At 41.8% G+C, this 26,082-nt stretch overlaps 1 protein-coding gene across 6 annotated transcripts; it reads left to right on the top strand.

Moving 5' to 3' along the window:
• The first annotated feature begins 215 nt into the window (after positions 1 to 215).
• Positions 216 to 25,261, top strand: mdfic (MyoD family inhibitor domain containing). 6 transcript variants are annotated; one of them, XM_028955467.1, is made up of 5 exons: positions 216 to 365; positions 789 to 958; positions 3,287 to 3,412; positions 15,969 to 16,256; positions 22,861 to 25,261. In XM_028955467.1, exons 2-5 carry the CDS (start codon positions 865 to 867, stop codon positions 23,109 to 23,111), a joined length of 759 nt encoding a protein of 252 aa, XP_028811300.1. In that variant the 5' UTR covers positions 216 to 365; positions 789 to 864; the 3' UTR covers positions 23,112 to 25,261. The 6 variants fall into 6 exon arrangements, with proteins under 6 accessions (XP_028811300.1, XP_028811301.1, XP_028811299.1 ...); XM_028955468.1 differs by having other exon boundaries at positions 221 to 481; positions 792 to 958; XM_028955466.1 differs by having other exon boundaries at positions 222 to 481.
• The last annotated feature ends 821 nt before the right edge of the window (positions 25,262 to 26,082 follow it).

Raw genomic sequence — 26,082 nt, 5'->3', positions numbered from 1 at the left:
ACGTGTGCTTAGTTTCGTTCACTCTGCAATGTGAAAACTGCCAATAAACGAGTGGGAGTTACGTAACAATATATAAAAAGGTGACAGTGGAACAGAGTCTTATTCTTCCCCACGCATCAGCAGACCTGACCTTGACCTCGAAATAAACCAGCACAGCACCGTCTGTATTCTCCGGAGAAAAAGTGGCGAGTTTGCGCGCTTTCTCCCCCCCACCACCGCCTCTCCTCCTCGGCCGAAGCTCAGCCCGCAGCTGGCAGCGCTGGAATCCGGATGTGATGAAAAATGTCTCAGCCTCGGAGTTTCTGCACAGAAGCGACTCGAGAGGAGCCCGACGTCGCCCTTTCCCCCCTGTCCCGCACCTAACGGTACTTTCCCCTCCGCCTCCGGGTTCTTCTTCTTTCCGCGTGGAGCTTCGGTCGCCCCGGGGTGAGAGGATGGGGAGAAGTCGGCGCTGAAGGCGGGAGGGCGACATGTTCGAAAGGTGCTGACCCGTTATCGGTTCCTGCTCGTTCCTACGGGATCTTTTCACAGCTCCGACGGGGCCGGCGACAGACTGGAAAGTGATTGTTTCGGCGTTTTAATTCCCGTTTTCAAGCGTTGTAGACTTCCGCGAGGGAGAAAAATCCGTTTTCCATTGAAAAAAAAAAGTTTTAAGGACGTCTTGCGCGGTGACGTCACTTCTGAGCTACGTTTGTTTTAATGGTTGCTAGCCTAGCATCTTTCCCTAGAGTTACTTTCATGGCAAAAAGTAACACTGCTTGTTTGTGTGAATATTTATTTCCACGCAGCAGGACCCACGGGCGATAAGTCGGGGAGCGTGTTCGTTTTTCCCGCTGCGTACGTGTCCCAGCTGGCGACTGTCTCATGTCCGCGGTGACAGTCTCGCCTCAGGAAGGGCCCGCAGGGCCAAAGACTGACTCTCAAGGGGAGACATGCGGTCTTCTGGACAAGACTACCGGTGAGACTTTTCACACCCTACACCAAAAAAAATTATATATTTATCTCACAAAAATAAACAAGAACAAGTTCGAAATATCCATGAAGCTGATGCTCCAGATACTGGACTCCTGTGAAGAAGGACACTGTCATGGCTTCTTTGCATTGTGCAACTGTGTTTTTTCGGTCACTGAGGTCACTGCAAGAGCGTGTTCTAATGGTATTATCATGATCATAGTCATTTTTACACAGACGATGCAGGACTGGATTTTTTTATTTATGAAATTCATGTCAATTTAGTGGACGAAACATTTTTAAAAAGAGTATTGTGTGTGTTTCAATCAGAAATCCCACCCATTTCACGTTGTTACTTTTTCCATTGGGGTTTTTCTTATTGTGTTTTGTTGTTTTTATTGCAGCAGACATGGTACTGTTTTCATTATTCCTCTGTCAAAGACTGCCGCGGTGACTCTAAGCCGCCTATTACAGTTTTTAATTAAGTTTTCTAGTTGCCTTTAAGATTATCGCATGTAAAATAAGCCTTGGCCCCATTTTTTTTTTTCAAAAGCAAGCAGTGAAGCGTCAAGCGTCCTATTTATACCAAGCATCATTACGGCACTGTCAAAAAATAGCAAAGTAGGACAAAGTAAGCAATCAGAGGGATGGTGGCAAATGGACCTTCAAAGCATCACAGTTAAGACTGAATTCCCCCTCTCTGGGGACTGTGTTATGTTCAGAGAATAGACCTAATTTATTTCAAACTGTAATCACTAAATACTGCGATGCATCACACACACGGCCGGCTCTGAAAGTGTGCATTGATTCAGGGAGTCGCAGTAGGAATAAAGGTTTTCCATATATCAGCCTGTGGACATGATGAAGCCATATCCATCTCTGTATCTAAGGGGACTATACCATATCCATCTTGCCCGTTCGCGGGGCGCTGGGAGCAAAGCGGCGGCTTTAAGATGTGAAATGATAGTCTTTGTGTGGGAGTAAAAAATGTAATTACCGGCCCATTCTTCATTCATTTCCTCAATCAGAAACAACCAAGGGTTACAGGGCCTCGCCGATAATCGCAAAAAAAGAAGATCATATTTCTGTTCTTTTTTTTTTTTTCCTTCAAGGCGATAGGCAGAGGTCAGTGGCAATTGTTTTCGCTTTGAGGCTTGACTTTTATAAAAGGTCCACCTGGTTTTCTGTTGGCTTGACATGTCGGCCGAAAAACCAAACAATTGCTCACAAACATACAGACAGATGGAGAGTCATTTGTCTCTGGATGCGGTAAACAATGCCTGTGCCTTTTTAAACATTTAAAGGCCAGTTTGGACTATGAGATGTTTTTTTTTTTTGTTTTTTTTGCTTGCATGCTTTTTTCGATTTTGATGAATGCTGTCTTTGTGGTTGAGAAAAAAAAATCTGGCAGGTATCACACATCCGGGAGCAGACTAGAGAGAGAAAATGAGATCCAGAAATCTGGCCTGAGCTTCACCTGGTCCACCCACACTAGTGTGGGTCTGTTCGCCAAAGTGGAATATGCTTTATCTGCAAAATAGAAGTAGCTTATACTTCATCTGCTGTTCTGTTGAGTCTTGCTGACTTTTTGCGGGTTGGTTTGTTTGATTCAATACAGTTCAAATTATTAATGTCATTATACACACACACACACACAAGCACTCATATATATATGGTTAGATATTTGATTTCAAAGAACTGCAGTGCAACAAGCAGGACAGGGACTGTATGTGGGACAGTGTTAAAGGTGACTCCTCAAAAAAATGCATGGAGGTGCACACTGAAATAAATCTTCCTGTCTTACATTTTTTTGAAAACGCATTGAAAAAACAGGTCCAAATAATAAGTTATGAGGACTTTAAACTTTTAGATATTAACACAGCACAGAGTTACATTTTAACACTTTAAGTGTAAAGTCTGTAAAACTGACACTAATTAGCGTTAAAGAGAGACTCATGTAACTCATGTAACAAGCCCATATTGGTGGTACACAGGTACCATCAGGTGGTCCATATCAACCCCATCTTAATATGAACCCAAGAACCCAGATGAGGAGCAAGAGTCACCCGGAAACCTTCTGATTCCTTAACTGCTAGGCCACCACTGCCCCATATGGGCTTGTTACCTGGGAAGTAACTGTGTATCAACCATTCTATACGATGTTGTATGAAATTCATTAGTTTGTTGTATGTATTGAATGTGTGTTAAACATTCATTTAGTTAACATGTCTATGTTTCTTTGTTAATATTTAGTTAGGAATTGTGTACTTATAAGCGTATAGCATGCTACATTAATATCTGTATATGAGCCCATTTCTGTGTGTCTGATATACAGACACATGCAACAATGAATCACCGGGTGCCACAGAAAATACCAGAATTTCTTCTCCAGAAGAGCGCACCAGTGAAGGACAGCATCACGTGTCTGGGGAGAGGCAGGCCGGTGATACCCTTGTAAGAAGTAAGTGTTGATGTTTATGTGAATCTGGTGCTTCCGCAAAAATGGAATTCCGTTCCGCTACGAAGGGCATGTGCCATGTTTGTAAAAGCCCGAAAATGTTTCTGGCCATTTTAGCGTTGTTGTTCATTTCTGCCATACCTAGCTATCTGTCAGCAGGATAATGCACCCCGCCACACTGAAAAACCACAGCATACCTTCAGAGGTCCAGTGGGGCTCGTGCCTCAACAGGTGCCAAATGATGGACCAACCCTATACTAGGCAGGTGGTCATAATGTTAGGGCGCATCAGTTTAAATATACATACACATACATGGTTGCATACAGGGTCATTCATGATGTGCTGGTTTTAATAAATCTACCTGAGAAATTGGAATTGACAGTAAGCTTCAGAAGATACGTCATTTGGCACTCAGAAGCCCGTCGACATTTGGGATCAGTGCAAACGTGGAAACCTGGGAGAAATCAGGGTATTTTGTCAGCATCCTTGACAATTCCTTTGATGAGAGGAAAGAAAAGTTTCTGTCTTAATCTACAAATGTCTGTCTCCTTCGTGAATGGGTTTAGACCATTTTAAGCGTGCTTTAATCAGGTAAAAATGTTGAGGCAATTCCGCTATTTCCAGCACTTTTGACACCATTTGCTGTAGCCGTAATTGGGCTTTTAAAGTTTTCAACGTGTCTCTCACTTCTGAGCAGAGATTCGCGCCTCTCAGGAACAGAAGCACAGCTTTTCGTGGCGATCTTCAGGTGGACCTGCATGTTTACCAACCCGTTGCACCCATCTTTTTATCCTCCTCTACGTCAGAAGCACTTGTTTGGCGGACCCAAATAGCGTGTGGGGGTAATATTGGATAATAATGGCAATGTCTTCTGGTTCCCCTGCCAATGGCTCTCAGCTGAGCGTAGTACGAGGGAACAAAGCCCAGAGTGGTTTGGCCTTGAGTGGCCTGGCTTAGGGACAGAGCGCCGAGATTTGGAGTCGCTGAATTCGAAAGCCACCTTACCCGATGTGTGACGGACATGGTACGCGGCTTTGAGCCGGGTTCTGTAAAATAGAACACTTGTACCTGGATGGGACGAGCCGATGAGAGAAACTTGTCGAAGAGAGCAGCTAACATCTGTTTTCACAGAAGGGCTTTTGTGTTGGCACGAGGTAACGGCAGAAACAACTTCTCACCATGAGTTTTTTTATTAAGTGGAAAATAATCGTCACGCCTTATAATAATCTCCCGCATTTTCCCTCCATTGTAAGAACTTGTAAGCAACAATAGCCCTGCTCTTTTTCTCCCTCGTTCTCAAAAGCGGCATCACTCATGTCTGCCAGTGCTCGGCGACTTGCAGTTGTCTGCGGAAAGACCCCACTGACAAGTTTCTGTTCTTTTTCCTAACCTACCCGCCCGGGAAGATCTGGTGTCTGCTGACGCTAACAGCGCCTGATTGCTTCCATGCACGCCACTGCTGCCAGGGAATTCGTTTTTTTTTTTTTTGTGTTGGTTTTCTGGTTTTCCTGACACGCCGCCGGTTGCCTGTTTACACGCAGAGACATCCGGCTCGACCGGCTAATGCACCTTTTTGTAGCGTTACACGGCTCCGTCGGTATGTTTTCTGATACTTGTCATCTCACCTGATGAGCTCGCGTTCCCTGCCAGTCACTCCAGTTAAACTCCATTTGAGAAAGGTTCAAGACTCTTGGCACTCTTGTCATGATGAAAACCAAAGGTTGTAAAAGGTGAGGGATGATGAGATGGTGAGATGCTACACCCACCAATCAGATAAAACCCCATTGTATAAAAACTGTGGGGAAATTATGCACATGCCCTCATACCCCAATTAAGAGAGGTGCTTTAGAACATTCGAGAATGTCTAAATTCAGAATAGTTGAATGAAAGCGCTGAAGAGCTGTCTGCGTGTAAGAGAGGTCACGTTTGTGATGTCCACCAAGGGCCCATGAACAAGGTGTATTATGGGTGAAGAAAACAGGGAACCGTCCAGAACGAGGAAGTGGGTCGCACGAAATCAATTTTATCTTCCGTATGTCAGAAATAATTATACACCATCTTGCAAAGGGGTCCATTCTTGATTAGACCCCCACCATGTACTAGACATGAAAATCAGACCCAAACTGTTGCCACGTGTCTCATAGTGTGATTTTATCTTCAGTTTATGTTGGTGTGACACTTTAGATAAGCCGATGTGCGCAGTTATGTAGCAGATGCTCTCGGACCGCACTGGCAAGTAAAGAGGGCCGCAATGATCAGTGAATCATTGGAAATCTAAATAAAAAGGCATGTAATGGGTATGGTAAAGAGGAGGAACGCATCCTCATTCTGACCTCTTAAACACTCGTGGTTTGCTAGAAGCCATTAATTCCGGCAAACGGGCAAATCTAAAATAAATCGCTGTGACCCAAGCGGCAGTTTATGTTCTTAATCACCGCATTATTCACTGGATGTCACATACTTACTAAGTGCTCTCGTGGATGTAGAAGGACTTTCTGAAGAATGTGCATTTTTTTTTTATCTTGGTGGAAATTCTGAAGCGAAACATTAAGGTCAGATAGTCGTAGCGTTTCGCCTTGAAAAGGAAGAGCACTAACTTGGCCTTTGCTGTCGAGTCCTTAGAGTTCTTCACGCATCTCTTGCGTATTGGCCTTTTTTTTGGGGGGGTTGGCTGAAGGTGTGACACCTCTAAAGGTGGATGGGTATTTGTTTAATAGCAGTACAGGCGGTTCTTCTTTGCTAGATGATTCTTTTGAGATGCAGGTCAGATCACATTCTTGCACTCATTTATATTACTGATATTATTATGCCTCCTTGACCCTAGCTACAATCTCTCTTTCTCTCTCTGTGTGTGTGTGTGTGTGTGTATATATATGGGGGGGGTATGGAGATCAAATGATCAAAACAGACAAAGCAGGCAAAAAGTAACGACACCATGCAGTTGACACTGTGGAAAAACTTGCATTATTCAGTCGAGCTTCTACAGTACAGTTCACCTACAGAACACAAACATGGCCGCTGGTGTGAGAGCATCCAGGATGCCCTCAGCAACAGAATCGAGAAACAGGCCAGATTTAGGAGGATGTATCTCTGTAACTGAGGAAGTGTGTGCAGTAATGTCACTTCAGTTAAAGTGCTGATGATTTATTTGTGTGTTTGAGATGGCGTGTTATGCTGACTTCCCCATGCACGAGGGTATTAGTTGTGTAGAGATCAGAGGGAAGTGGAGGAGGACCTTTGTGTTACTCTCCCCTCGTGTATTGGCAGGAGGAGGGTTTAAGAATGAGGAAGTAGTGTGCTTGAGAGCTGTCAGTCATTCCTATTGTTTCCTCTCTCTTAAAGTCATGATGCAAATATCAGAAAATGCATAAAGGAAAAGGCCTATTTCATGAAAGCAGCATCTTCTTGCATTTAAAAATATTTTTCTCCTAACAGTTTTCCTGGTTCATATTTTGTTCTGACAAGGTCTGCGATGGAGTGATTACTTCATCAGCAGGTCATGGAAGCAGAAACAGTATAAATAGGGTGAAATGCTCACGCAGGGGTTGATTAAGATGGCCATTGTAGCGCTACCTCTGCTATAATTATTTGTGCGGTGTCTTGATGTAGATATACAGGGGGCTGCTGTCCTTTTTAATCAGTGTTTCCAGTGCTGCCGAGTATGATACTGGTTGCGAGATTTGCACATGTGGTTTTTTCCTCCAACGGTGTAGTTTGTTTTCCGAATTTCACGGAAAATAAAGAAATAAACAAACAAACAACAAACAAATATGTATATATTCCGCATATTAAAAATATGCTTTTTAAAAAGGATATTTGCCAGTCTGAAGCCCTGTTGGTGGCATCTCAAACCAGCACATAACAGGAGAAAGTTTCAGGGGGGTTGTGTGTGGGGGGGGGGGCTACTTCAAATGAGACTAGAGCAGAGGGGATTACTTGGCCTCTAACAGGGTTTTGGCTCCAACATTAAGGTTAAACCCCTTTTCTATTACCGAGCTCTCTGGCGAGGTTGAGAGACCCTCCCTTTTGGCCCCAGCGTGTTTGCAGGTTCACCGCCTCGCTGGTAGGTCATTCTGTCAGGTCTTCCGATCACTGGAGGGTGACTGGGGACCGGAGGGCCGGCTCCGTTCAGACTCGGCCGTGGACGGCAACCCCCCGACACCCCCCATCTGCGCTCCCACAACCTCCCCCAGCTAAAATCGATACGGCCGTCTCCCCTGTTTAAGAAGCCACTCAGAAGCAGACGGGGCAACTTTCCAGCCCTGGACTGATTCTGCAGGCTTAAGGTCTTGATTGGCGTCCCAGAGACAAAGAACATTGACCCGCAGCTGTCCCATTAGTTCTTGTTAATGCTAAAATTGAGACTGAGCAAATAAAGGAACATTGTCTGAGGATACCTTTTTTTTTCTGCTATTTTTTTATGGACTCTCCGCCTGACCCTTGTGCTTTTTTTTTTTTTTCTGTGGATGTAGAAAAACGCGAACCTTTGTCCTTTTTTCCTTTGGCCTGCTTGTAATGCGTCCAACAGATTGTGTGCTCCTCAAACTTTTTTCTATAGCCCACTTTGCAAGCGAATGCATTTCCTGTGGAACTTCAGCGCGGCGTGAGATTTTAGAAATCGCTGGAAGCGGTGACTCACGGACGTAACAGAAACCGAGAATACAGCCCCCCTTCTTTTTTTCACATCTGTGTCGCTGAGTTTTTGTTGTTGGGTCGTCAGGAGAGAGGGTGGAGTACCTTCGGAGCATGGAGTCTGGCAGCTCTCGCCGGTCCTTCTCTGACTCACGTTATTATAGGTCGTTTATAGAAAAGCTGCGGTAGCTGCGTTTCAAGCATGCACAATGGACATGTGGAAGAGAATTTTTCGTCTTTTTATTGCATTCTTCCTGGGAAGTAATGCAATAAAAAAGAGAAAACATTCCCTTAAGGTGGAATGTGTTGGACACAGGCTCAGACAGAAGAGTAATTTTTTTTTTATCTGAGAACAGCCATTTTAAACGTGTTATGCTACATTAATACCTTTCAAATTAGCATGGCACAACATAGTTGTGACTTAAGAATTGGCCTTCTGTCTGAAGCACAATGCCAGTGATTTTCCTTGACGTTCCGTATCAGAAGGAATTGGGGTCTCATTGGGGTTTTTAATGACAAATTAATCACAGAGAACGTTCCATTTTGAAATCGAAGGATAATTGATGAGTGAGTCCTGAAAGGTTCAGGTTTAAAAAAAAAAAAAAAGCCACACCCTTGTCTTTCAAGTTGCCTTCTCCACTGTAAAATGTAATTAAGGAGAACAGGGTCCGAAAGGGGTTATTTTTTCCCACTTAATCAGCAGTCAAATTACCAAATTTGAAATTAGTAAATCCCAGACACCCATCTTTCCTTGTCATTGTTATCAAGAGCAAGTGGAAGGGGGGGGAGTGAAGGAATCAGACAGTGAAAGAGAAGGGGAGGGCGAAATGGGAGAGTGTCTCGGAATATTAAATGCCCCTCTCAAGTGTCAGATCTCTACAGCAGGTTACATTTGAAGAGCCAAATTTAAATGATTGTCACAGAGGATTAAAAGTGTGCTGTGACAAAGAAAAAAGAAAACAGCTGAGTAATTTGTTGCCGCCCCTTCATTGGTGGACGTGAAGAAGGGGACGGAAGTAAGATGTGAAGCTGAGCATTCCACTCAAATGAGATACCACACCATGGAAGAGCTGCATAAATGGACTTTGAAACTTGACATGTCAATCGAAACTCTCGTCTGCATATTCCAGTTTAGACAAGCCAATTTACCCCGTCCAGCAGTCAGAGACAGACGGTGAGACTGAAAAGTCCTAACTAGTTAACGCTGATGTAAAAGCACCTATGTTACTGTGACCAAATTATCCGGAACTTTTTTATTTCTACATTTAACAAAGGAAATTATTGTCAGGAATTAAGTGTTTCCCTCGCTTTTGGAATTCAATAGGGAAGTTAAGCAGGTAGATCACGTGGATGGTATATAGCGAGCTTTATCCGGTTGTCAAAAGGACAGCGCATGACAATTATAACACGTCGGCTCTCTTCAGACCTGTCCTCATGCTCAATAAAGGAAGTCCTTGCTACAGAGTTGGAAGGTCAAACGGTAAATGAGCTTTGATGTGCCGAAGGAAATTTTCAATCAGGTGCCGTTGTAATAATATTCATTCCACATTTTATTTCCCCATGCTACATAATTCCCATGGTTTTGTTACTATAAATATGTACATGGGGATTTCTAATAATAAAAAAATATATACGTATGCCTTGGATTGAAGGCACCACCATGGCATTGGTGTTTGTGAGGAGGAGAAATGCCACCCCAGGCTGTTTGGTAGATGATGGGTACTCTCCTGGTAGGTCAGTGCACATTTACAAATTAGCATTTCAATCACTAAGGTGGGTAGGCCCCAAGAAGCATTCCAATATAAAAATATATATTTGTCTTTTAAAGCCTTGGGATAACAACAAATGAGAATATGCAATAACTCTTTAAAAAATTAACTTTATGCCTCTCAAATTGCTATTACGATTTTTATTTCTAATATATTTGATGCAGGAAGTGACAATTCATCCACTAATAAAATGTGCTCCATAATTTGAGGTGCTTCAGCTTGTCATTTTAAAACTTGTAAGTTGGCGCTCTTGTTGAGGTCTCACTTATACGAAACAGAGTTTGTTTAGCTAGATGACATGATGTGACAATTACACAACATTCTGAATGACGGGTGTCATAATGGGCCTCCGCAAATACTGGGACCTACAATTTTATTTTTCTTCCCCCAGTCACACAGTTCTCCTTTAGCTTTTTACATGGTTGGAAATGTACAGATTAGAATTGTGAGTCTGGTCCATCTGGCCGTCCAGTCTTTGTTTATTATGTTTGGCACAGTTTTGACGTTCATACATATTCCTTTCGCAGCGTGCTCTGTATCGCATCCCCGGTCGGTGTCTTTAGGGCGCAATTGTAAAGTCTTCCTATGGACCTATTTTTCTCTCTCTCCCCGTGACAAAAAAGCAGGAGGGGGTGTTTATATGCAGTTTTCCATAAAGAGTGAAGTGGAGCTGTGTCTCTCCAGGCGCACTGGTGCCAGGTCCCTGTGTGGGCTATCCGTCGAAGAAGCGGTGACAAATGGCAATTATATTTGTGTGTTCTTCATGAATCCATCAAACACTGGCCTTTTAAAAATGCTCCCAGGATATTTCTGGCTGTCAGATACAGGGGACCAAATTGGGATGCTGCTTAGACAGTCAAGAACCACTCACCCCCGGTTCCTGTGTGATGTGTTTGACAGACTGTGCAAAGAAATACCATGTATTATTCAACTACAAATGTACACTCTCAACAGTTGTTGATGTGTTGGAAGCGTGTGTGGCGGCAGTTAGAAGACCAATTTCAAATAAGATTTCAATGTAAAAAAAAAAAAAAAACGGCGTGTTGTTAACGTGCCTTGTCAGGTCGCACCTTTTCCCATGTTTTTGTGGCCTGCCGCACATGCTTGCATCTAATATCTCGTAATTATTTTAAGCTGCGGCGGTTATCCATTTACCTCTGCGGGCTAGGCTCGTCCGTTTGGGTGGCCTGGTTTACTCGGCGATGTCCCTTGGATGCTCTTCAAGTATGCTAACGTCTTCTGGGGTTTCGTAAGCCTCTTGGTATGCAACCTGTTTCACCGAGTGCACTGGTTACCTCTCCAAACCCCCCGCCCCCAGAGCTTTCCAGAACCGGTACTTATGTCCTCCACGATCTTTTTAATGTGGCGGTTTTCTAATAACTATTTATATTTTTCAAATTGAAGGCCTGACTTTTTCTTGCTGAGAAGAAGTGGTAATTACATGGCCAGACTGCAACGGGCTTGTCGTTTGTGGAGCGGTCGGTGACCTCCTTGTTAAAAGAGATGGATATTTTAAAGCCAACTAGTTGAATTTATTTGGCATGCTTGCGTTCGGCGAGGTCCAAAACAAATTCCAGCTCTTTTTAATGCTGACCTCGGAAATTCGTGTTGATATTAGACAAGGCATGAAACATGCCTTGATGACAGCTCCTCCATTCACAGTTCATTAGCCAGGACACTTATTATGTTCTGTAGAGCTATGGTACAGTAACGTTATAGACAACATCTATATCACCATATTCACCATATTCGACACAAAATTTTATTTTCTTAAAGGAAATTGTGCATAACAATGTTATTGCTTTATTTGAAGCACAATTTTACTAGAAAGGTAACATACTGAAAAGGAGTTTCACTGAGCTGAAACTAGACAACAGATAAATGAAATAAAAAGAAAATCTAAATTAAAAGTGCAAGTGTTTTAAGGGCTTGAACTTGATTATTGTCTCGGCCTGATGATCTGTTTCTGCTACCTGCTGCTGAAAGGCAGAGAGCAGAGGCGACACTTGGCCAGTACTTGTAAAGTGTATTATAGATGCACGGTGCTGCTTATTTCCTATTATTTTACTCTGGCTCGGGCTTCGGCGGTAAATGAGCAGTCAGGTGAGCATTTCGATTAATGCAAAAATGGATGCTGAGGCCTTGAAACGTAGGCTAGCCAATTACATTCTGGTTTTACTTGTTCCAATATTTAAGATAAGTACTCAGATAATGTGAAACTAAGGCTGTGCAATATGGCATAAAATGTATATTTCGATATAAGTTTAACTATAGACGTTATATGGTATATATTGCAGTATATAATTTGAAAAGTAAATTTAAATGTAAATTTAAACTGTTTTTGAAAGGGGAACATGGGTCCATAGCAAAGGCACTGCAGCAGGAAGTTGTATAATAAACCTTTTACAGATACATCAATATATAACATAAACGTATACCAGATATAACCAGATATAATTCTACTGGAAGTGGACTTTCTGTCACACCCATAAGACGCGCTGTCAGTACCCAATTGATCACACTTGCCCAATTGATTCCGTTCCTGTGGCAGTATAGTTAAGGCACTGACGTGCATGCTCCAATGACTGCACAACAAAATGTGTTCTCTGCTTTTAATCTTTACTAATTTCAATGAAATTCAAAGCAAATTATTATCATAACCCAGACATTCAAAGTCCAGTTTAAATATGTTATATTGAATAGTGCCCCGGACATCACGTGCGATGAATCACACCATCTTGGACAGTTTAGTTGCATCAATTGGTATTACATAAACATTATTTTATTGACGTATTTCCACAATTTTGACACCCATTATACACCCACCAAATATTTGGTGCAATTATTGTGGAAGTTCCTTTTAACAATTAAGACTTTTGTCATAACTTTATATTGAACTACCCAGTAGTAAAGCACGACAAGTACTGCATACATGTCACATTTGTTCAGGCCACTAGTTATGGGGATAAAGTAACTTGTGGTTTCAAAATGTTCCGTGCATCACATAGAAAATCATCCAAAGTCTGGCATGTAGGAAAAAACTTTGAGCATGAAAAATTCCAAGAAAAATGTATTAATGACTTGTAATGAATGTGGAGCATTTTGGGCCGACATCCGCCACCGAAATAATGTCAGGTTTGAAATCTGTACCTGTCGGGCTCGGGTCAAGCTTTTAAGGCCTGATTGAAGTTCTAATCCGTGGCTACGTCCACTGTGTCTATCTGACAGGTCCGGGCTATTTGCCCCTCTCTCTGTCTGACTGCAGCATGCGCAATTTCAAACGGGTGGTAGTAGCCTAGTGGGTAACACACTCGCCTATGAACCAGAAGACCCGGGTTCGAATCCCACTTACTACCATTGTGTCCCTGAGCAAGACACTTAACCCTAAATTGCTCCAGGGAGACTGTCCCTGTAATACTGATTGTAAGTCGCTCTGGATAAGGGCGTCTGATAAATGCTGTAAATGTAGATGTAGACAAACGTAAAGGAATATCTAGAGCATGGCCAATCAGAGGTGGGCCCTGCCCTTTACGATTGGTTTAGAATACAACATGGATGTAATATGTGTGAACCACAGGGAGTTTATGGCGAATTTTTCCCCCGGACACCTGGTTGCACCGGTGCCTCCATTTGTTTGTCGCACCATTAAGAAATTAGTTCGCAAATTGGTCTCACTCTTGAGCGCTGGTCATAATATGTCACAACTGTTGTGTTAAATTATGAAATATCATCTGATTCTTAAAACAGGGCATAAAAGGAAAAACACTGAAGTATTAAGTCACATGGATTGCAGTGGCTTGGCAGGAAAACAGGACACATTTGCATGACTTCACGGAAACAGGGGTTTATAACAAGGTACAGAAACATAAATACAAATATAAAGGCCTGGCACGGACAATGCACATTGGAATTGCTTTAATAAATGTAACATTAGGTTAACACAATCAGGAATTAGGAAGACAACACAGAGTGTATTTCAATGCCCAGTTGAACTGGTTATGGCTACAGTTCAACTTAGCCACTTAATCACACTACTGTTCTTATCCCAGTATACATGCATGGGAGGGATATCAATTTATTGAATGATGTTTGTCGAACTCCACCGCGATGGGTATCAGTTTGCTCATTAGTATTGGTAGACCAATTACATCGCAGACCAAAACAACAAACAAACCTTTTATCTTTTGGCAAATTGCTACCATCTCATACTTCAAAGATCTGAACTTATGTATGTGCTTTACAAACATTTTGTAATTCATTCTTACAGTGTTATCCAGTGGAAGACGCTGTCACTTCTGTGTCACAGGGCAGAGAGGGAATTGTGGCGCATGCTCAGAGTACCTATTCCAACTGAAAATTTGAAGTTGGATTCACTATGATTTCAGTCATGTATGTATCAATTGGCTCTCCAATTGATACATGGCCGCCTGAAGTAGCGCCTGTTTATATATATATATAAAAAATGCTCAGCCCTCAATTTGTCCGCCTCGGAATTCACATTCATTGTCAGAAGCTCAAGTGCAATGAATACATTCTCCTCCGTACCTCTTCCCGCTTAATTGAGGCGAGTGGGCCTGGAGAGGGGGTATTTGTTTGTGGAGCGGCGCTCTAGGCTGTGGACAGGCCGCTGCAGAGGCAAGTGTTGGCTGCTTTTAATTGCATTGTTTCACATTTACATTCCTGTCAGGGCCCTCCCTGGGTGACGTGTTGTTAAAAAGCGGTTTCTCTTTTTCTTCTCCCTCTCTTGTTAATAATAATTGTACTTGTTGGTGCATGGTCACACACGCATGCATTTGCACATATGCACCTGCACAGACACACACATACTTAAGGGAAAAGACTTGAGTGTTCACACATCTGCTTTGGAAGTTCAGGTACATTGTGTATCAAGGCAACGCGATCAGTCGGGAAAAGTTTGCCTCTGATTACCGGCGCGTGGGCTGCTGCCACATCCTCGGTGTGCGGGTGGGCAAAATGCAGAGGTTGTGAAAAAATAATAGAACGAATGAACGAGTGAATGTACTGAAAAAGAGATGAATAATTCAGAGGATCGCAATAAGTCACAGTGCGGTGCTTTTTTTTATTTCTTCCTGATGTAGATGGAAGGGGCTACACAGATCCCAGTAGAGCTGAGCAGGCAGAGACTGACTTCCCCTGGAAAATGCCACCGCTCCACTTTACTTTTGTCATCAGCTCCTCACAACTGTCTTTCGCTCTTTCTCCATCTGTCTTTTACACACACACACACACACACACACACTCGCACACACCTCTGAGTGCGTGAAAGACTGAAGGACCGTGCGCTTTAGAAGGCAGAAGCAGGAATCGTGTATGAAAATTTTGATGATTTAGATCCACATTTTATTTTAGTTTGAATCCAGGACAGTGGGGGTTCATTTACGCCCCACCCTCATTATTCACCCAATTATTTTCTGTGATCAGTGGCCACAGCCATGCCATGTGACCCCAGATACACTGTTCTGTTGGAGATTTACTAGAGATTTTATATAAACATTTAAAGACCAGGCACCTATGAACAATTCACAATAAGTTTTGATTCGATTCATTAGCTGGACATTGGTTTAAATGACACATCCTCTCCGTTGTTGAGGACTGAGGAAGTGCTGTTTTTCACCCTTTGTTCTACCTGTTAGCCAGTTACTTCACACCTGACTAACAAGATAACCCAGGCTGCAGGTCGGGGTAACACTGGTTTAAACCCAGCATACAGGAGTGAACTGGGTAGGCTGTGGTTCTGGAGGAATTTTGGCTTCTTGCCAAAGTGAAGTGATTGTCATTGTGTGTCATGAAATGTCATTGTGAAACACTGCAGCACATCACACGGTGTACACAACACTTGCGATTTGAACCAGCAACCTTCCAATTATGGGTCTGCTTTCTTACCCGCTAGGCCACCACTGCCCATTTCACTGGACTTATCTCTTGACATGCATGGGTATTTTTCTAGTCGTATCTTACCAAGATTAAATCTGTAAATAGAAAATTATTTGTCCTTGTGATCATTTCACATTATCAGGCACTCCTGCAGAGAGAAATTAAGCTTCTCAAAAAATGAAATATCTGAAGAAAGTGAAAGTCGATAACCAAGAAATAAAAGAAACCCTATTTCTAAAAAGATTGGCTTTTTCCCTGTCTAGCTCAGCCTCAGTCTTTGCCTCTGCCAAGTGCCTCAGCCGAGGGGGACGCTGCCAGGCACCAGAATGGCCTCTCCACCCCTCTGAGCAACGGCCACGGAGGCGTAAGGCCAGGGGTCACTGTCAAGACACACAGCGCACAGGTGTCTGAGCCCAGGAGGCACCACCCTTCTCCAGTCTCCCACAAAATGCAGAGGAAGCTTCGCTCCAGCCTGTCCGTCAGCAGCGACAGCAGCAGGAAGAGCAAGGGCAGCTCTGCTGGGTCCCATAAGCATGACTCTTCTCCCGAAGGTGAGTATACACACACACACCTGTACATGTACAGACAGGTCCGGTACTAAGGAGACCACCATTTGTCAAAGGCTTTCAAAAAGACTCAAAAAACATGAAGTACAACAATGCTAAAAACTAGACAAGTTTAGGCTGGAGGACAAGGAAACAAAGAAAAGTTTGAGAATTACTGCTATGGATTTTATACTTTAATTATATATTTTGTTTACTGTTGACCCTTCTTGTTAAATATTATTATATTATTTAATATGGACTATTAATTGGTTTAGTCTGATGCTTTTTACATTTATTGTAGCATCATTGGGTTTTACCAAAAGAAAGACTTGATTTGCCTGATTGGGATGTAAAGATGTCTATACTCAACATTATATATAGATAGAAGTTCACATACAAAAATTAAAATGAGGGTTAAGATGCAGACAGCTGTAAGTAACATTTCCAAAGCTTGATATGAATTGTTACAGATGAAAAAAACAATAGGTCACTATCTTTCACATTTCATACCTTCAATACCTTTTCATTTGTCTTCATTTCATCAAAAAATGCTTATTCTCACCCCTCTGTGTGTGTTTACGCTTCATATGCAAACACACACTACCACTTCTTGAAAGACTAACATGTGCCTCTGTGTTGCTTTTCCTGTTAAACCCCATTCCCCTCCCTGAGTGTTTTAACATGTTAATACTGCATGGGTTTTCATTGGTGCATATAACAATAAAAAAGCAGGGCAACTTCTAACACATCCGTTCCGTTGTTTTTTCCTCACCACAAAGGCAAAAGGGAAAAAAAAAGTCTTTAAAACTTTGGAAGAGGGCTCTTTGTCAGGTGTGATGATGAGTGGGGTGCAGTAATGAAGGTGACGGGTGGCGCATTAGTAATGGTCACCAAGGTGCGACCTCTTAACAAGGCATAGGAGAGCAGGGTGCCCACCAAGTGTCAACCCCATCACAGCATGGAGCTCCTTCCCTCCTCCCCACACCCACCTAGCAGCGTCCCCTCATTAACCGTGCCTCTCGGTGGCGGCGAATCCCACACCTCCACCTCCTCAGCGCTCTACGCTATTTCTCTCTTTCATCCCCGGAGACCAGATGCGGAACCTGAGACAATGTAAACGAAGTTTATATGATTTCCTTTCCCCGGTGTTTCAATAATGATTCACTTTTTTCCTCGTGAATTCAGCAAATTATAGCACTTTGCAAAGCAAGAGTGTGTTTTATTTGAAAAAATCTTACCAGCTTTTTTATTTTAAGTGTTACGATCCACTTTACATGTTACTAAAGATGTCACAATCCAGCTGATTTAATAGCTCTCCACCTTCTTTAATGGCGTCATGTTTTCTCTGTCTTTATTGACTAAGAAAAAGAACAAAAAATAAATAATATATAAATAAAAAACCCAGTCTCTAATAAGGCCCCCCTCATTACGCCCTTTGTGTTGGTTTATTTGTAGGATTGTGCTGTGAATCAATATGCTCCCTCTTAAGTATTTATTTCCCACTGGAAAACGGCAAGCTGTTGTGTTTTAATGTTTACATGGATTACCATAATCTGTTTGCCTGTGAAATTAGCTCCTAAACAACCCCTGAAAACAAGAAGAATAAAGCCTTTTACAAGAACTTCGCTCAGGGGATTCTGGCGCTTGTGTTCTTAGCTCGTGTTCTTTGGCGCTAATAAGAAGCTGTGATAACAGCAAGCCCTTTGAGCTTTTGTGTTTGTGTTTGTGTCTGCTCGCTAGGCCCATTTCCACATTAACAATATCACATTCGTTCATGACTGAAGAATGCATTTATCAGTTGTGCAAGAATAGCCTCAGACACCTTCTGTCAGTGCAGTGCAATGCAGTCAGGCCACCTCAGCAGCTTCAGCGCTGCACTGTGCAGCTCTTGTTTCCCGATCTTTATCTTGAGTTCTATAATTCTCATGCTTTTTGAATGGAACATGTTTTATTGTGCGCGCTGGTTAGTTAACTATATGAAAAGAGAGGGAACTACAGGTCCAGGTAACTACCCAGCAGCAACCTTTTCTGTTTGCGTGTAGTCATTCTTGTCAAAAGCGACCTTAATCACTGCAGTTTATATTCAAATGTTAATATGTTAAAGTAAATTAACACATTTAATGCAGCTGTGTTTTACTCCCTATGCTGGGCTGACCTATAATCAGGATGCAAAATATGTCCTAGCCAGAGACAAATCCTGCATAAAGATGGAGAGTTTTAGAACCAAATCAGGCAGAGGAAATCAGACAAAACTGGATTAAAATTTTTATTTGAATAAGGCTTTAGTTGCTGAACTATGCGAAAACCTACATTATTTCAATAAATTTAATTTCCAGTTTATACAATACAAAATGGTCCCTCCTCATCTTAGCCTCTTTTGCGCAATTGTCTCTATCATAGTTTAAAATATGCATTACTGGAAGCTTTAATCTTGTGATTAATTAGGAAGCTTTATGTCATGATTAATTAGTTAAAATGTGGCAAAAAACAGCCAAATATATATTATTTACTTAATATGAAATGTTCATCGTTTGAATGAATTATCCTAACTTCCGTAAATTCTAATCTATTATTAGCATCTTGAATTATTCACACTTTTATTGAACCAAGAGTCAAATGTCAAATAATACTGCATGCTGCACACCCTGAACATTCTATATTATACCCATTTTGACAATTAGCACTTTTGGACTGTTCCAGATGGTCTGGAGTCATTTCCTTCAGGGTGTTTGTGCTGTTTTTGGCATGGGCAGAATCTGGGTATCTTCCAGAATGTCTGACATCAGAAAGAAGAGTATGTGAGAATGCCTGCTGAGGCGATGTCACTCCTGCCTACCTGCTAAGTTCGAGCCTGTCTCTTTCATTCCTTTGGATTCAGGCTCATCTCTGCTGAAGAATTATATATCCAAGTGAATAATACCAAAATAGAAACAGGGACCTCTTTCTACATTCAGATATTTTCATTTATTGTGTTTGTGTAGATGGACCAGAGAAGTACATTTTGTAGAACAATTAATTACTATACCTTCCTGTATTGTTTGGGAAACTCAAATTATAAAATGCAATTGGTCATACGCTGCTAAAAAGAATAAAGGGAACACTTAAGCAACACAATGTCACACTTGAAATCAAACTGATTGACAATCAATTTCAGATGCTGTTGTGCACATGGAATAGACAACAGGTGGAAATTATAGGCAATTAGCAAGACAACCCAGACAAGTAGCTCAGGTAGTGCAGCTCATCCAGGATGGCACATCAGTGCGAGCTGTGGCTGTCAGCATAGTGTCCAGAGCAAGGAGGCGCTACCAGGAGACAGGCCAGTACATGGAGGAGGCTGTAGGAGGCCAACAACCCAGCAGCAGGACCGCTACCTACGCCTTTGTGCAAGGAGGAACTGGAGGAGCACTGTCAGAACCTTGCAAAACGACCTCCAGCAGGCCACAAATGTGCATGTGTCTGCTCAAATGGTCAGAACAGACTCCACAGCCCAAGCACATTTGGCATTTGCCAGAGAACCCTAATATTGGCAAATTCGCCACTGGCGCCCTGTACTCTTTACAGATGAAAGCAGGTTCACACTGAGCATGTGGACAGTCTGAAGATGCTGTGAAGAATGTTCTGCTGTCTGCAACATCCTCCAGCATGACTGGTTGACAGTGGGTCAGTGGGTGTGGGGGGTTGCACTGGCCTCCATGTGCTCTCCAGATGTAGCCTGACTGCCTTTAGGTACTGAGATGAGATCCTCAGACCCCTTGTGAGACCATATGCTGGTGCGGTTGGCCCTGGGTTCCTCCTAATGCAAGATGATGCTAGACCTCATGTGGCTGGAGCATGTCAGCAGTTCCTGCAAGATGAAGGCATTGATGTTATGGACTGGCTCACCCGTTCCCCAGACCTGAATCCAGTTGAGCATGTCTGGGACATCATTTCCTGGTCCATCCACCAACACCACCTTACATCACAGACTGTCCATGAGTTGGCGGATACTTTAGTCCAGATCCCTCAGGAGACCATCCGCCACCTCATCAGGAGCTTGACCACACAGGCACATGGAGGCCACACACACTACTGAGCCTCATTTTGACTTGTTTTAATGATATTACATCAAAGTTGGATCAGCCTGTAGTGTGTATTTACACTTTAATTTTGATTGTGACTCCAAATCCAGACCTCCATGGGCTGATGAATTTGATTTCCATTGATAATTTGTGTGATTTTGTTGTCAGCGTAATCAACTAAATATTTAATAAGAATATTTCATTAATTCAGATCTAGAATGTCTTATTTTTGTGTTCCCTTTATTGTGTATAAAAACATCAATTGTTTCAAGTTTATTATCATTTACAATGCAATATCATTACCAGTAATGAAATTCAAGGACTACATACAACACTTATTGTTTTATGTTGGCATTCTTACTGCTGGTCAGCTTTGGTGTCTGAAATATTTAAATATATATACAACTTTGATTAACCAAACATGAGAATTTAGCAGCGTTAAACCTACAACCCTCTGCTCCTGCTCTGACAGCTTCGGATGGGCAGATGAAAGTTATGCAGATGCGCTGCTTGTAATGATATTTTCTTTCTCTGCGTGTCTTGTTCTCACACCCATGGCAGTACTCAGTGGCACAGAATGCCACAAAGCATTATTAACTGGTTGCAGAAATAACCTTGGTTAGAGGTTTCAGAGTCTGTGCATGGTTGCCTCAGCATGCTTACAGTAACTTCTGTGCTTCTCACTTTAACCCCTACTTTACCTAGTAAGCTTACAATGATCAGTCCACTGCAAATTGTGAATGGTACTAAAGTTCCATGAAAAAACATAAAGTCGTTTTGAATAGAAAAAGCAATCATTTGAATACTAGTTTGAATTTGGTGAGTTATATTGCTTCTTTAATCAGTGCTATTTTCAGCTGTACTAATAATGAATTAAGCTTTTAAAGAAAACACATTTGGGTTGATGTACACAGAATTCCATTGAACTAATAATGGGTTATTCTAAATTTATGCAGATATTCCATCAATAACAGCCATTTCTAGCTACCAGTCATTTACAATATGAACAATGTCTGGACTGGAGTTTTGACCCATTTGACCAATCAATTTCAGTCAGTTTTTATTTGTATAGTGTCTTTTTCACAATGTACATTGGCACAAGGCAGCTCACAGTAGAACAATGCGCAAGATCACTAGTGAGCAAGCCAAAGGTGGCAGTGGCAAGGGAAGAAGCCTTGAGAGGAACCAAAAGCAATCCATTTACATTTACATTTACAGCATTTATCAGATGCCCTTATCCAGATCGACTTACAGTCAGTAGTTACAGGGACAGTCCCCCTGGAGCAACTTAGGGTTAAGTGTCTTGCTCAGGGACACAATGGTAGTAAGTGGGATTCGAACCTGGGTCTTCTGGTTCATAGGCGAGTGTGTTACCCTCTAGGCTACTACCACCCCAATCCTCCTCTGGTCAGCCCTGGATTACCTATCAAATACAGTACAGGTCAAAAGATTGGACACACCTTCTCATTCAATGTGTGTTCTTTATTTTCATGACCCTTTACATTCTAGTTTCTTCAAAATAGCCACTCTTTGCTCTGATTACTGTTTTGCACACTCTTGGCATTCTCTCGATGAGCTTCAAGAGGTCGTCACCTGAAATGCTTTTCCAACAGTCTTGAAGGAGTTCCCAGAGGTGTTTAGCACTTGTTGGCCCCTTTGCCTTCACTCTGTGGTCCAGCTCACCCCAAACCATCTCGACTGGGTTCAGGTCCGGTGACTGTGGAGGCCAGGTCTCCACTTTTTGTTAAGTACATAACTCCTCATGTATTCATTCATAGTTTTGATGCCTTCAGTGAGAATCTACCAATGTAAATGGTCATGAAAATAAAGACAACACATTGAATGAGAAGGTGTGTCCAGACCTTTGGCCTGTACTTTATATCCCCTCAACCCTGTTTTAATTATTACATAATTGTTTTTTGGATGACCAATATTATTTTTTCAGAATTGTTAGAATCGCTTCAGTTCATGTCTATAAGCATAAATGTAATCTTAAAAAAAAATTGTGAATGTTATTAAAATTTTTAAATGTAGTTTTTTTTTATAATTAGGGCTGCTTCCGTAGCTCATGTTGTTTTGTTTTCCTTCCTTCTTTTCCTTAAGATTAATTTGAATATTACATGGAGCAAAAGTCAAACAGCAACAGCTGAATGCGAAAACAACCGTAATTTGGCCCCGTGCTGAGGCGCCACGCGGACTGGTCTCAGACGTAGGTTAAATGTTAATCAGTGATGAGAGAAACACCGGCATTAGTGCCGCAATTTGCCCGTGAGAAGTCTTTCGGACGTCGCTAATCAGCTTTCCGCGTTCCCGCCCTGTGTGTGTCTGCATGATAATGTGTCCATTTCACTGAACTCTACTAATCAACCCCAAAAGTGGCACTGGGCGCTTCTGAATTTCCTGAATGTTTCCATCACTTTCTCTAGTCTGACTCATACTCACTCACACACACGTATTTGAAATCACTCGTTTTTTTTTTCCTGTGGCTAGCGGTCTCACGTTTAGCACTTTGTTGTTTTTTACTGCCTTGTTGCACTGTGGCGGCTCAGACTGCTGCGTCCACTGCATCCTGGCCTGCCTCTTCTGTGAGTTCCTCACGCTGTGCAACATGGTAGTGGCCCAGGCGTCCTGCGGGACCTGCACCTCAGAGGCCTGCTGCTGCTGCTGCTGCGCAGACGACCTGGGCGACGACTGCAACTGCCCGTGCGACATGGACTGTGGCATCATGGATGCCTGCTGCGAGTCTTCCGACTGCCTGGAGATCTGCATGGAGTGCTGCGGCATCTGCTTCCCTACATAAGAGTCCTGACGCACAGCGCCACTGGGCTTCAGCTTCTGTGTACACCCTTGGGAGAAGTGTGTGTGTGTGTGTGTGTGTGTGTGTGTGTGTGAAAGTATGATTCCGTCTAGATATGCATGTATCGCACTACCTTTCCTGCCAAGGAAATCATCTCCCCAAGGCCCCCTCACCATGGTGGCCAGGCAAAGACTTGTAGCAGATACATGATGTCATTGTATACAGCAAAGATGCCTACAGCACACATTTAATGTCTCGTGCCATGTTATGCTAACTCATGCTTATTTTCTTTTTAGAAAAGAATGATGTTCTCAGTCTGTCCAGATGCCTCACCTGCTGCATTCTCACATTCCAACATCTTTCTTCCACAAATAAAAGTTCTACTTTCTCCTCAGATTTTTGGTTCATATAGTTGTAACTGCACCGTCTAACCAGAGCACATCTGATGTTTGGGAGAAGTAGATTCTCCCAAGTAAAAGACACGTTCATTTTCCTCATGACATGAACATTTTTGTGCTAATTACTTTTTTTTTTTTTTTTACAATGTGTGTGAATTATGGATTTTGATCATTGTGCACTGTAAGACAGCCAAGAATCGAAAGAACAATTTGGAGCTCTTATATACCCTGACTGCTTTGTAATGGCCTCAGAGACTTTATGAAGCTCCTCATTATGTTTTCTCATGTTGATAATTGTTATTACTGGATACGGGATCACTAAAACAATGACAACAAAAAAAAATGACTTTACTGATTCCAGTATCTAGAGGATTCTGCTCTCCTTCGCAAAGTTGCTAACGATTTAGACAAAAGTCAAAATGAAAGAAAAATGCATCTGTTGCTAAAGTTCTATTGCATAGCTTTTAAAATAAATAAATTAGAAGTAGCTGATTATCATTTGTAATACAGCAAGTTCTGATTTGGTTTTTCATTTTTGTATTTTTATTTTCTGACAAAGCATAGAACATATCTACTGGATGTATTAGAACACATTGTGACAGCTGACTGGGATTTTGTAAGAGAATGCAGGGTTTAAATGTTTTTATGGAGTTTAAACGTCTCTTTTTATCTGATTTATGTGAATTAACTATTTAGTGCTAATGTGAGACCTGCATCTATTCTATTCTATCTATTACATTCTGCATTTAGATTTTGCACAGACCAATCGTTTCATTTTGCTAAATCTAAAACTGTAAAACTAGAAATTGTGAAGAATGGAATAAATCACAGAAACCTGAGATTAAGTGTACTCTCCTAAAAATACCAACAATTATACAATAATCTGTGATTTTCAGATTATGTCCAGTAACAAATGGTTTTATGGATTTTTCAGACTTTTAATATGGTCTGTCTCTCAACTGTAAACTTTTACTTCTACGACATAGTGCACTTGGAATGCAATGTATTATAAAGTATATCTTAAAATCTCATATTGTTTCAGTTCATTCCAAAGGTTCCCACTGGAATAGATGCATGGGGCATCAAGGGGAGAATGATTCAGTCTAAATGTGAATGCTTTTCATATTCTAGTATGTTGCATTACAGCTAATTACCTTTTTCCATTCCAAAGCAAAATTATTTTATACTTTGCATAACGTGACTGCATACATTGTTGGGAAATAAATCATGGCAATTAATGCACTGCTTTGTGTTAAGTTTTCTGATTTTACAGCAATATTGTAATTATATGTGTGCTTTTCTCTTCTAGAAGATTTTTTTTTAAATCAACAAGCTGACAGTAGTATAATGTATGTAATTTCCAGAGTGCATACTCTCACCTGTTGAATCCAGTTCCTTTCTTCATAGCCACAAAAATCTATTAAAAAGGATATGTAATTTTTTTTTTCTTAAGTATTAGTAAGTTTCAGTGTTTGTGTTAATGATTGGACAAGTGAATTAATTGTACATTTATTTTTAAGGAGACATTACAAGAACAAGCGTAACTGGAGCCAATATTTTAGGGTCTGTAGTAACGTGTTGTTTAGCCAGATTGGCTCAAAACGTATTGTGTGTGTGTTTTGACATTCACTCTACATGGTGGAAAAGGTGCTGGGAGGATTTAGACACAAGCCATTTTCATTAGATGCTGGTTTGCAGTGTATGCATTAATGAAGGCAAGGCCTTACTATTTTGTTAAAAAAAGTTTTAAAAATGTTTGTGTTCAGTTGTTTTTACATTACACTTCATTAGTCACTTACATTTTTACCCATTTTCTTCTTATCAAATTTCGACAGAGCAGCACACCTGGCCTGTTGTGTACATGCTTCTGATGATCGTATGGTTAACGCTACTAAAGAAAGATGTTCAGAAGGCGATTTGTGTTTCTGCTTCCTGCTCTAATTGAATCATTTCTGCGTCTGCAGCTTCCATTACTAATGGAATTAGAATGGCCCTCACGTTGCCAACGCATCCGTAACACAGAAACGCAGCCACCCAACGCTCTCTCAGGGTCACGCAGGACACACACCTCTCTGCTGGGCAGCGCCAATCCTTGACCTTTGGCATACATCAGCAACCCTGTTAACCTCTCAATTAACCCCCACCAACCTTACCGCTGTACCAGTACCAGGCAAAGACGTGGCCATCTTTTTCTCTTTTTTTTTTTGCCTTTTGTCATTTTCTGGCCTGAAAATTCATCCAGCCCTGGAAATTACCATCTTATTTCAATAAAGTCCTTAATCACATGGGAGTTGTCTTCTTACTACTTTTTGTGAGGAGGTGGAGAAAAAAGAAAAAAAAAAAAAAAAAGTGAAAATCCCAGGTAAATGTGAGGTGACCTTTTCACAAAGTCACCCACCTTTTCCCTCCTTCAAATCAATCCCCCTCTGTTCTTCCGCTGTGTGTGAGCACTTGTAATGTCACAATTAGGGAAGGCTCCATTGTTTCTGTTTAATTTATTTATTTTTTTCTCCACACCCACACACCCCAACCCGTTCTGGAGGCCTGAGAACAAAATGTGTTCGGCAGACCTGAGG

This window comes from Denticeps clupeoides, chromosome 15 (assembly GCF_900700375.1).
Source record: "Denticeps clupeoides chromosome 15, fDenClu1.1, whole genome shotgun sequence".
In the NCBI taxonomy this organism is placed as follows: domain Eukaryota; kingdom Metazoa; phylum Chordata; class Actinopteri; order Clupeiformes; family Denticipitidae; genus Denticeps; species Denticeps clupeoides.
The sequence above is the reverse complement of the archived record's forward strand: the minus strand, read 5'-3'. Positions and strand labels throughout refer to the sequence as shown.

What these genes read in the sequence shown, in the direction of transcription:
- mdfic (XM_028955467.1), top strand. Translation starts at nt 865, where the DNA reads ATGTCCGCGGTGACAGTCTCGCCTCAGGAAGGGCCCGCAGGGCCAAAG. An exon ending in TCTTCTGGACAAGACTACCG is followed by an intron (nt 959 to 3,286) that starts GTGAGACTTTTC and finishes TCTGATATACAG; the next exon opens with ACACATGCAACAATGAATCA. An exon ending in GCATGACTCTTCTCCCGAAG is followed by an intron (nt 16,257 to 22,860) that starts GTGAGTATACAC and finishes GTGGCGGCTCAG; the next exon opens with ACTGCTGCGTCCACTGCATC.